This window comes from Drosophila teissieri, chromosome 3L, assembly GCF_016746235.2.
Source record: "Drosophila teissieri strain GT53w chromosome 3L, Prin_Dtei_1.1, whole genome shotgun sequence".
NCBI classification, from domain to species: Eukaryota; Metazoa; Arthropoda; class Insecta; order Diptera; family Drosophilidae; genus Drosophila; species Drosophila teissieri.
The window spans coordinates 12,054,034-12,066,459 of NC_053031.1; the positions used below are offsets into that span (position 1 = coordinate 12,054,034).

The 12,426-nt window shown below is 43.1% G+C and overlaps 2 protein-coding genes across 2 annotated transcripts; both read right to left on the bottom strand.

The window, feature by feature from the left end:
- Nucleotides 1-2,749: 2,749 nt before the first annotated feature.
- LOC122616321 (homeobox protein Hmx) lies at nt 2,750-8,449 on the bottom strand. Its single transcript, XM_043791733.1, has 5 exons — nt 7,917-8,449; nt 6,208-6,537; nt 5,207-5,347; nt 4,493-5,079; nt 2,750-4,316 (listed from the first exon to the last, which is right to left on the bottom strand). The coding sequence occupies exons 1-5, from the start codon at nt 8,047-8,049 to the stop codon at nt 3,465-3,467; spliced, it is 2,043 nt and encodes a 680-aa protein (XP_043647668.1). The 5' UTR covers nt 8,050-8,449; the 3' UTR covers nt 2,750-3,464.
- A 1,204-nt stretch (nt 8,450-9,653) lies between these two features.
- Nucleotides 9,654-10,165, bottom strand: LOC122616617. The gene is given in 3 exon segments (XM_043792146.1): nt 9,654-9,659; nt 9,855-10,066; nt 10,069-10,165. Coding segments are annotated over 3 exon segments (315 nt in total).
- Between the last annotated feature and the right edge of the window lie 2,261 nt (nt 10,166-12,426).

The window sequence follows — 12,426 nt, forward strand, 5'->3', positions numbered from 1 at the left end:
TTTGGGCATAAATCAGTCGACTGGACGGCGACACTCTCACGCATTTCAATATCCCAACGTGTTTCACAGGCGCGCCTTTGGAGCTACTTTCCTCTATATATATCAACTCAATTGGTTTAAAGCAAAGGTAATAGAATAATGTTACTTTGGTTTTACTTGTAAAATTATAAGTTTGCCTGCAGTACTTGCAATATTACAAGAGATTATAGTTTAACGATGTTTGGTTTACAAAACTTGTGTAGTTTGAATATTCATTTTTGACTGTAGATACGTGGAAATCAATTTAAGTCTACTACAAATTATAACAAATACTTCAAAGGTGATCTTGTGACCAGCTTTTATTATTGATTAGCAGCCGTTTTAGTTGACTTCTAACCAAAATTTCCTACCCTTTGCGTATTTGTGTATTTATGTATTTGGTAAGGGTTCGTGACCATAGGAAAAGCATTGGCTATGTAATTGCAGATCCTACTTAATTGCTTTTGCGTGTTTGATTGCCGGGGAGGCGACTTTTGGGGCCCAGCGAGAGCCCTTCATTTGAGGTATTTGTTTTTGTAAGCCGTAAACGTAATGGCGGAATAACGACACCCATTCCCATACCCATACCCATTCACATTCACATTCACATTCACAACCTGGGAATGATATTCGCCTGGCACTGGTTAGCTCGCATTTACATCCAAGAGCTGCAATGTATGGGGGAAGGGCCGACGAACAACATTGTTGTCATATTAGTAAACGTAACTAACTTTAGTTATTGCTGGTGTTGCGACTTCGCACGTTTATGGTCCATTTAGAAGTATGCAATGGCGATGGTGCGCCGGCTCGCCAAAAGATTTATCACCGGCTCCTTGCCCGTGGAGGCCCAAAAAAAAAACCAACTTGCACTCGAAAAAATTATGCTAAATATTTCAAAATATATGGAGATATATGTATTGCATGCTTTTGTATAAGTTATTTACTATTGGCACCAATAAAACTGTTTGTAATCACATTTGGCATAGCTAAGCCTAGTTCCCATCAATCATGCATATAACAATATATTATTTCATATGTTAATACTGCATTTTTAAACAGTTTCTCTATCTGTGCGCTGCGAGTTCGGCGACGGAGCCTTGGTCAAGTTCATCGATTTCCGCCAACTCAAAACAATAAAAACTGCTCATAGCCAACAGCGGGCCACAAACATTTGGCAACAAAGTTGCAGGACAATCTGCAGGATCCTCGGCCCATCAAGTGGCCAACTGATCAGCTCGTCGCGGTTTGGTGGGATATACGAGCTTGAGATGCTGCATCGTAAAAATGTTTGACTGCGATTATATGGCGCTCATGAGAGCGCCACTTTGCCCTGCTCCATCAAACCAAGGCATCCTCTGAATCCGAATCCCTTGCAGCCCGAAAAAAACAAAAAAAAAAAAACAAGGAACGTTGATGGAATCCCTTTGGACGTCAAATCAGAATTAAATACACTAAACGAAATCACTGAACAAGCGCGCAAACCAAACGGCAAATGAAAGCCGAAAATACATATTCCATATTCAAAGGGGTTGAGCCGTGTGGCGCAGACTGTATAAATATCGTATAATGTATAATTTATGGGCCCGAGGTGAAAATATTTTCAATAGAAGGTGATTTAAATTTATTAAAGGAATGCTCACGAGCAGCTCCGCACTAAATTAGAATAAGTCGATTCGGATTGGATGGATGGGGAGGTGGAGCATTTGCTCATAAAAGCCCAGGCAAATTGAATTTGTGGACACCCGATGCCCATCCGAAACCAAAACTCTGAGATCCCCGAACCCCGATCCCCAATCCCGATTCCCAATCCCTATTCCAATTCCGATCGAAGCGGAGCTGTAAGTATCAACACGAATGGACTCCACGCTCTTTCGCTTATCAGATGCGCGGGCAGCGAGGAGGCCGGTGCTCATTTAAATCTCGGCCAGGCCAGAAATAAAGACGCGCATCCACCCGGTTTCCCAACCTACAAAAGTCAACGATCCAAACCGATCCCAACCCATCCCATCCCATTCGATCCCATCCGATCCGATCGGATCCAATCCAAGCCTGCAAGCTCGCCTTTTGTTAACACCATAATTTACATTGATTTATGTGCTTAGTTGGCTCGGCATTTTTAATCGGTCAGCGCAGTACCCCTGTCCTATACGACACCATATGATACCATGCCATGCCATACAAAACACCATACCTACCATCCATTCCCATTCCCATTTCCATTGCCATCTCCTCGTCTCGTCTCGTTTAGCTTGTCCCCACTGTGTTTGTGCGCGCGGCTTCATTTGGTTATAATTAAAATGTCGATGTTATCAGCCAGATTTGGACATATTGGCCATTACGTTCGAAATTTAAGCGATTTCTATGCGCGTATTTTGGATTTTATTTTCCTTCCCTTTTTTTTTCTTTCTGATTTCGATTTCGTTGGGCTTTTCTACTGTCTTCGTTCGGTGGTCACACAATGAATATTGATTGTATTAATATTTAATAACGTTTTAAGAAGCTTTCGAGTGTTAAATGCTTATTTATGCTCGTCGGCCGTGTTTTGTGTGTGTTTTTCTCCGTGTGTTTGAATGGTTAATTATGCGTGAAATCGAACGTATAAATTGTTTATAAATTTGTTGTCAATAATATATTAATATTAATATATTAATATATTTTGTTTGTTGTTCAAAAGAAAGTAAGAGATTCTTGAATATTTCTTGCACTTTTTATTGGTTTCTCACTCAGCGGAGGTTGGTTGGCCAATTTCGATTTGAGCCAAAAAACACTTAGTCTATACAAAGTACGAGTATCAGTTCAAACGCAACCAACTCATGAATCAAATCCTTACACAATACGCATTCATAAATAGATTCGCCTAGGACTATTTAAAGTTAGAGTTACATATATGTATAGTTAGATATTGCATATGCTATAGCCTTAAATGGTGATGAGGTAAGTCGGCAGCCGGCGAATGAACAAGTATAGTATAGTAATTATGCATAACTGTAGGGTATACAATAGGTTGTATGTATGTGCATTTCAAGTGGGACAAGCGTGTTCGCATGTGGTATTAGTTACAATTTCAGCTAATCTTGAGCCGCCCATTATGTTGTTGCTGCTGCTGCTGTTTTCTGCTACATTTTTCTGTTTTTTCCGTTTTTTTTTCTATTTTGTTTTTTATTTGTTTTTTTTCTAGCGACCCCGAACCGCAGCCAAGTAGGTGAGCAGCATTTTAACTTTGGTTTTTCGATTTGTTTGCCCACTGTGTGTGTAGTCGCTTCTCGTGTTTCAGTCCACCAAGCTGCAATTTCAAATGCAATTGCAATTGCATCAGTAGTTGCTTTTGCTGTTTTTGTTGTCACTGTCAATCACAGAGGCGCGCACAACTCAGGTTTTCAATTAGACTTTGCCGCCGCCCATCTAGACCATCTAGGTGGCTCATGTGCCCCATGTGGCCCATCCATCTAGCGGTCATGCTTTAGGAATTGCAACGTGGCCGGCGCATCGGAGGATGACAGGCGGGCCACCTTTGCCGCCGTTGCCGCCGACGACTCAATTTCACCATCCGAATCGTCGTGCACGTTGATCTCCTCATCCGAGTCCGATGACGAGTTGTCCACCGTCATGGTTGAGCCACCAGATTGAGTGGTGCCGCTCGCGGTGTTGGTGTTGCTGCTGGGTCCTGTGCCCTCACCACCGCTGCCCAAGCCACCCGCGGAGTAGTGCAATCTGGAGCGCTGCTCCTCGGCCACCGTTAGGGAGGCAGCCACGGCATATTGCCTGGCCAATCCCAGGAAGGCAGCCGCCGAGGGTGAGCTCACCAGACTCCGGAAGGCACTCCGCTCCCCGCCCATGGACAGGTGACTCGCCACCGGATTGCATCCAGTGGGTGAGAGTTGCTGTTGCTGATGATGTTGCTGCTGCTGCTGATGCTGCTGTTGTTGCTGCTGCTGCTGCTGCTGCTGTTGGTGGTAGTGGCTGAGGAGTTGGAGGGCAGCTGGATGCGTGGGCAGGTGCAGTGGATGATGGTGATGGTGGCCGCCAGGAGGACCATGCAGTGGATGCAACAGCACCGACGGCGGCGGCGCCTGCGGCGAGTGATCCCCGCACAGCGGCAACGGCTGCTGTGGAGGCGGCACGGGAGCCACTGGAGCGGAGGTGGAGGCACTGCTGTGGTTACTGGGCGTGGGCGAACTGGCCGGCGCATCGTTCGACTGCTGCGAGTGCAGCGGATTGGCGGGACTGGAGCGCTGGCGCTTGAGGAGATTCATGCGCTGGTGGCGACGCCATTTAGCCCGCCGATTGGAGAACCACACCTGGAAAGGAAATAATTTAATGGGATATTATTAAGGAATTTAATAGTTAAGTAATTTCTGCTATAAAATGATGCATTTTCTCATTAAATTGAACCGCATGCTATGCAACTACTTCATTATCCATTTTGAATCATGATCTTTGAACAAGTTTTGTGGCTTAGGATTAATGAACTCACCTGCACTCTAGCCTCGCTCAGGCTGGTGCGACTGGACAGCCGCTCCCTGGTGCTCACACAAGGATAGTGGCTCTTGTCGAACTCCTTCTCCAGCTCCTCCAACTGCTCCGGACTGAAGGTGGTCCTGTTGCGCCGGAACTTGGGCTCATCATCGTCGTCCAGGTAGTCGGAGTCAATGTGCCGGTTCTCATCCGCCGACTCCAAGGTATCATGGCTGCCAGAGCCGGGCGAGATGGCCCGACTGGTGGGTGTGCCACCTGCTACGCCGCCACCCATCAAGTGCGCCGCACTGAGGGAGCCGCACGTGGAGACGGGCACAGCGCTCGCCGCGCTTGGTGGCAGATTCGCGAGCGTGGGTGCGGCGACGGACCACAGGGCGGATGGAGGCGGCGGTGGTGGCACCCCCTGGCCGCCGGGCACATTGCCGGCCGGATGCCAGGTGAAGCTACCGTACGGATGGGGGGGCGGCGGGTAGAGGCCGTAGGCGGCGGTGCGAGCGAACTCGGTGGCCACCCGCTCGGCGGCCCGGTTGCGCAGGATGCGATTGATGCTGCTCACCGAGGGAGCGGTGGCATTGGTGCAGACACCTGCAAGGCGGGATTTACGCAAATTACCAAGCAGTCGGAGATCGAGATCAAAAGCTAAAAGCGACCGCCGATCAATCAGCGTTCAATCTGCGTCCGCGGATTAGCTGCAATTATGTGGAACACTCACCCTCGGAGATCAGGCGTTCGCGTATCTCCCAGGCGAAGATCGTCGGATTCTCGCGCTTGTACTGCTCGATCTTGGAGACGACCGTCGGCGTGGCCACCTTGGGCTTTGAGCCACCAATTAAGCCCGGTGGTCGCAGTGAGCCTGCAAGAATCGGAGCGGAATCCCCAGTTAAATTATGAGACAATAGATTTATGGGTGCCAGTTTGGTTTTGGTTTTGGTTTTGGGCAATCCATCTGTTTTTGACTGGCAGCAAGGATTATCCCTGGTTGCTAATATCTTTATCTGCTCGTTTCATCAACATGAAGCGGTATGGAAAATATGAATGGGAATACAAAACATGCCTATGCAAATACACTGGTAGAAACAGAGCGTTCCTTAAAAGACATTTGGTTGGTATAAGAATCTTTTTGCTTAAATCCCTGTTCTAATTGTTTAGAACTGAACTCTACCTCATTAGCGAAATTTAAGCTCTCCAGAATTGAAACACTTCAAATAGAATGATTTCAAATATATATTATACTGACGATAGTGGTAAAGAACTCAAGAAGTTAAATAAACTTGTTACGTACACACATTAAGTTTCAATGGCACTCATTACTTTATTTGATATATTCAAAGTGCTGCATTCCCGTGTCCCTATTTGTGTTAAACAGTTTTTTTTTCTCAGTGCCAGGACAGCACGCACCAACCACCAGCACAACCACCACTAAGGAGGAGTACCCGCCCGTGAATAAGCCGCATTTTGATTAATGAGCCAGCCGCGTTTTGGCCACCGCCAGCCAGGAGTTTATGCATTTTTAAGTGGCCAAATTACACGGCTGCGCACACGAGGGATACGCCATGTAGGATGGCTGGGAGGGGAAGAGGAAACTCGCAGGATAATAACATGTTTATCATAAAAATTAGCAAACAAATCGAAAACAAAGTACCCATTAGTTATCTGATCAAGCAACTGAGGGGTCGTCCCTTTCAAGTCCCTTTCCAAGGGCTCACAACTCACCTAGCAACTTGGAGACAGCTCCCTGCTGGGTTAACATGTGCTGGGCGATATCGTAGCCACGCAGTCCACCGAAACGTGAGAATTCCAGGAGGCGATGCTGCGACATCAGTGTGTTCAAGGTGCTCCCCGTGGCTCCACCTGCGCCCGGCGGAATGCCGCCAGTGGAGCCGCCAACGCCGCCGCCGCCAAAGCCGGGTGGTATTTGCACAGATGTGGGTGATGTGGATGTGGCCCCTCCGCCACCGGATACCGCTCCCGATCCCGCTCCGGCCGCCGCTGCTGCCGCCGCCGCCGCCGCTGCTGCTGCTGCTGCCACGGATGCCGCCGCTACTGCAATTGAATGATAATTGGGTATTGTTATTGCGAGTATATTGTGGCTTTAGCTGTCGCGGCCACAATGCTTAATTATGATAAATTAAGCGTTAATTGTGTTGACTGAACCGAAATGACTGATGGCTCCTACGAGTATTAGCCTTTCTATTCCCCACAGCGAATGTCTAAGCCAAAATGGTGGCGACACGCAAACGAATCTTCCAGGCAAGTGCAGATTTATCAAGCTAATTGAAACGACAACGATCTTTTAGTACAAAAGGCGAAAATTAAAATATGTACTCAGCTGGGTACAAGCAAAGAAACAAAAAACAAAAAGAGGAAAAACAACTGTGTATTACGTTAATTCGACAGAATATTATATTTGCCTTCGCTTAAAAAACCTACATATATCATTCGGCTTGGGCAACTCGTCGCTCAAATTGTCAATTAGCGTTTTAAATGCGCGTTTCACTTTTCTTGTTTGTCAAGTAAATATTTTTTAAAAATACGCGCCCCGCCAGTCGCGCCTAACTGAATATATGTATGTAAGTATATGGGCCCATAATCAATTGTGCCGCCCATCAAATGAGAACCAGTTTTGTTTACTTTGGCCTATTGAAAGGTGAAAAGCAAGGAAATGGAACTGCCAAATGAGCCACGCACTTGCTATTGTGACATGCGTAACGATTTGTGTTTTGTTTTGTGATAACTGAAGACTTAACTCGGTTTAACATTAACATAAAACATTAATTTTAAGCTAAAGCAGTAGTAGCTTAGAACATTTCAAAAGCTTTCCTATAAACGGGTCAAATTGTTTAAACTATTGTAAAGGATAACTCTTCATTTCTCTTCTACATAATTAATTAAAAAGATCACATTTGTATCATTTAATTGTCATTTCCATTCCTTGAATTACATAATACGTAACGTACTCCAACTGAAGCACTTTTAAACTCACTAGTTGAAACGATTTTTGTAGTTACTTTACATCTCTACATCATTTTAGTCACAATTTGTATGATTTATCGCGAAAAATAGAAACTAACAAGCTCAAATATGGCTTTAAACTTAATGGATTTGCTGACCATTAACATATAACACCTTTGACCCAGTAACTGATTCCTTTTTATGTTGTAACCGAAAAACTTTGGGAACTCGCTAGGTTAAACGATGCTTAGGCTTTAGTTTTTTCATAATTTCAATTACGTTTTATCGCGAAAAACTAGAACTAGCTTTTTCAAAGGCTCATTCAGAAATACTTAGTGAGCTATCAAAACCTTTCACCCAGATTTCTTTGTATTTAAGATGTAAGATTTCTGGATATTTTTGAAAACCTTAAGCCTGGCTTTGCCGTCGGCTAATTTCCAGCTGGCTAATCTCCACTTTGGGGCACTTACCACTGGAAGCGTGAGGGGCCAGCGATGTGATGCGTTGGGGATGGGGCTCCATTTTCCAGTGCGCGGCCGAGAGGCCAGAATTAGCGACAGTAAGCGAGCCAAGGTCACGGTTTAAAGTCGGCTCAATCAACATGTCTAAGAATCGCTCTTTTCAATTCTCTTTATTATTTATTGTTATTATATGTATATTTTGTTATCAATTTTGTTTGCGTATAACGGTTCCAGCAAGTGGAGCACAGTGCAGTCACAATCACAGTCACTAATGTCGCACATCCAAGGCAGAGGTATCGATTATAGCGAATGCAACCGGAAACGGAAATGGAAACGCAATGCGGTCAATTGGATTCATAGCGTGCTGCTCACTCACACACACACACAGACGCGCACACACGAAAGTCGATCACGATAGAAACAGTTAGAAAACGCTCCTGCGTGTCTCTTCGTCTTTTCTTACATATATTGAATTATTTTAGAATATCTTTTTATTGAATTTCTTGCGAACGCTGCGCTCCGTTGAAACGTTGTTCACGCGAAAGCTGCTCTCAGCACAATGAGCGCTTGAATTTCACCTGGTCACCCGGGTCACTCCGCTCCACTCGAATCGTTTCTCTCAATTTTTGAGTGCTTTTCGAATCGCCCAACCGGTTTGCGAGTACCGTACTTTCATAATGGCGCCCGTTCAGGCAAGCTCTTGCTCTCTCGCTCTGCTGTGCGAGAGCGGGACAACCATATGGACACTATGCGCGCACACAAATCAAACAATTATAAACTAGTTGTTGTTGGTAAGGCACTGAGTATAAACACTGGCAAGAAGAAGACGAGAGGAGAGGTGTGAGTGTGAGAGAGACAGGGAACCCGTTGGGGAAGTGGCAAGCGCAAGAACCAGAGTAAGAAGTAGAAGAAGAAGAGTTGGGGAACCCTTTTATTTTTACCACAAATGTAGATACTTAGGATACAGCGCGTTAGAAGTCAACCTTTAGGTGCATTTCTCGCCTAATACACCATTCTAATTGATTGAATTCGCCGTACAGCTTAAATCGTATAATTTCGGAACATTTAGTTCTTAATGTGCTCTGCTGAGTAATGAACTCACTTTTTCGTTGCTTAAAGCCAGAGACCATGGCCCCAATAAGTAGGCACTTTCAAATGCCAATTCTTGATTATCATATTAATCTATGTATGCATGAATGTACATACATATGTACTAATGAGCTACATTTTGCAAAGTGCATATATATGTCTAAAATTCGATATGTTCATACATGTTATAAATTTGTATCTCTAAACTTTAACGCAAAATATAAATCTTAAAAAGACAAATTTTAGCTATAATATATTGAACCAAGTTGCATTTCCTTAAGAAATATTTTGCATAACTCTTCCGTTAAAACTTCTATAATAATAAATTGAATTATTAAAAAAAGAACACATATTTTGTTTGTTTTTTAAATTATACAAATAACGGTAATGGCAGTATGCAAGATTTTTGGAATATTACTCTAGCCTAGGGAAAAAACAACAACTATATATAAATAATTTATTTATACCTCCAGCAACACCATTGTTTTAGAAAGTTTAACATAAAAAATCCATTTGATATTAAACTATGTCGGCTAAACACGAAGTAAAACCTGATAGTAAACACATGATTGTTGATGAATTATTTTCAAGTTTGCTACCAAAGAACTAATTTAACGACCATTTATTATAGTGAAAATAAATAAACATTGAATATTCTTAGCACTTTAAGGAAACGTAAGGTCAATATAGTGCTTCCATCTTATGACTTCTCTCCTAGTCTTCCGTTTTTAAACTGATAAATTGCTTTTAATACTCGATTTGTAAACAATTACTTATTAAACCATAATTTAAGTCCAAAAGTTTTTTACTCAAACTAAATCTTCTATTTCGATGCGAGATATTAATGGAGTTCCTAACGGATAAAAATCTCCAGAAGTAATAGCCTGCAATTTGAATGAGCTCAGTGGCTTATAACTATTTGAAAGGAATTATAATCCGGCCGAATGTGCAGCGATGTGGCCAAATTGCATCCATTGCGATCCAACCTGGACCTTGGATATATGTACATATGTATATAAATCGCATGCGTGGCATGGGCCGTTTGCCATTCAGGTTTGTTCTGCCAGTTTGGGTCGTTGTCTCCCGGGATTTGGTGCGTGATGGATGATTGATGTGCTGCCTGGGCAAGGCAATCCGATGTGAATCGAAACTGCAACTAAACTACACATGGCGTGATCGGGCAGCCACACAGATCATAGCCAACAGCTCACAGAACAGAACGCGGCAGAACAGGCTCCACCGAGTGGCAGTGTGGCAGAGTGGCCTGCACAGAAGCCAAATTGCATCAAAGCCCACGGATTGAGTGGCTCCCGGCGCTGCAGGATTGCAATTGGAAGCTGAAAGATGAAAGCAGAAAGCTGAAAGCTGAGAGTCGAGTTAAAAAGCAATTACCTGAAATGATTCCCGTATGGGATGGTATGGGATGGGTTGAGATGGCATGGGTTGGAGAGAGGATGGGGTCCAGAAATCTGGATGCGAAACGGTATGCTTCAGCAAAATCACCTGGCGATAATGAGATGTCTCACTAAGCTGATCAGAACTGCCTTTGTATTTATTTGTCTGTTCGAATGCAAAGTGCACAATGCGCCGAAGACTCGTGCATACTACATATGTGTTCCTCCGATTTGTGAAAGGCGAATCATGAATGAAACGCTGCTGACGATGACGTTCGAGTGCCCTCATGCCAGAGATCCAGAGCAAACGCAAACAATCGAACAGGAATAATTTACTAAGTAAATAATATCTGGATACTGATCGCTGCACGGTGAGAAATTACGTAAGCCCGTGGCCCATATTGCGCTGAAAATGCGTGCACTACTCCCAGCCAAAGAAACTTTACTGCACTGAGATACTTGACATTAACAATCAACTGGCATAATTTAAATTTACATAAATATATATTTTTAAATCGGCAATACTCATTCCTAATAAAAATCTAAATAATTTTTAGTTTTCAAACAATACATAAAGAGTTCAACAAAAGGACTCTATTGAATAGAATGATATGTGCAACACGTATATTTCGTAACCATTTGATCCCCATTTCTGGCAGTGTGATCCCTGCGAGTAGCGTGCGCCCTCGCCCCATCGAGTGGCACTTCAACAATCAAGCATTCACACAAGCAGATGGTCCGCAGCCGTTGGCGACCACCTAAATGAAATTTCATTTAGTTTTTTCGCCCGTCATCGCTGCCGCAATCGCAACCCGCTCCTCGAGATCCCTCCATCCATCCAGTCCAGTCCAGTCCAGAGATCCAGCCCCAATACCAATCCCAATCCAAATCCCGTCTCCTATTTGCTTATGCACACATTATCAACGTACGCCCGCCTCATGGAGTGTTTGTTTACCTAATTCGATTACCGATCGCGTCCGTTCGCTCCATAGTCCACCGGTCACTTGACCATTTGGGTGGCACAGATCCGTACTTATGGGGTCCGCTCTTCGACCAGATTTCGTGCGTAATCGCCCCACGGCATCAGATGCACTGCAGCTGGATTGGGGAGATGGAAATTGAGATGGAAATTATGTTGCAGCCTTTATGTTGGGCCTTAATTGAAGAACTTGCCAAGGGGTTACATACTTTGATCGCTTCGATGCCACGGAGGTAAATTAAGTCTTAATATCTTAGGTCGAGTGTCTAAAGATTAGGAAAATAAACACTCAAGAACTATATCTAATCGTAAAAAAATCAAAAGTAAGCTGCAATTACATTTCAATAATAAACAACCCTATATCGCAGGGTCTTCCTTAAGTTCCTGCTGGATTTGCACTAATCCTACAATCCTTTAAAACTTTTTATTAATTTTAATCAAAAATATTCTATTTTAATAAAAGGAAAATTATTTCATATTTAATATTTTCATAAACTAATAAAACTATGTCTATAGGTGAATTAAAATAGATTTGTATAGCGCTATTGATGTTGTTGATTGCCAGAACAAATAAAAAAATATTTATATATTTTATTTAATAGCTTAATTAATTGTGCAGATGGTCTTAAAAATACTATATTTTTTATAGTTCCAGACCAAAAGTATATAAATTAGAAGTTGTTTTTTAGAAAGGAAAAGTAAGACAATATAAATATTTGCACGTTCTAAAACTTGAATTGTATTTTTAAATCTAACAGTTTTTCTAGAGATGGCAATTCAAGCTAAATATATTATCCGGTCACACCAATCCGTAAAGCTGGAGACGTATCGATAGTGGGCATATTCAAAACTATTTACATATCCTAAATATATTAGGAATTTGAAAAAAAATACTTAATTTAATTAAATGGATTTGATTTGTAGTGCCAATCAATTAAAGAAGAAGAGCGCGTGTAACGTCAACTGTAGTGATGCACAAATTTGAATAGCTTAGCACTATCGCATACTATCGAAACTCAGCTTGGATAGTAAATATTCGATTACAGCTACTATCGTG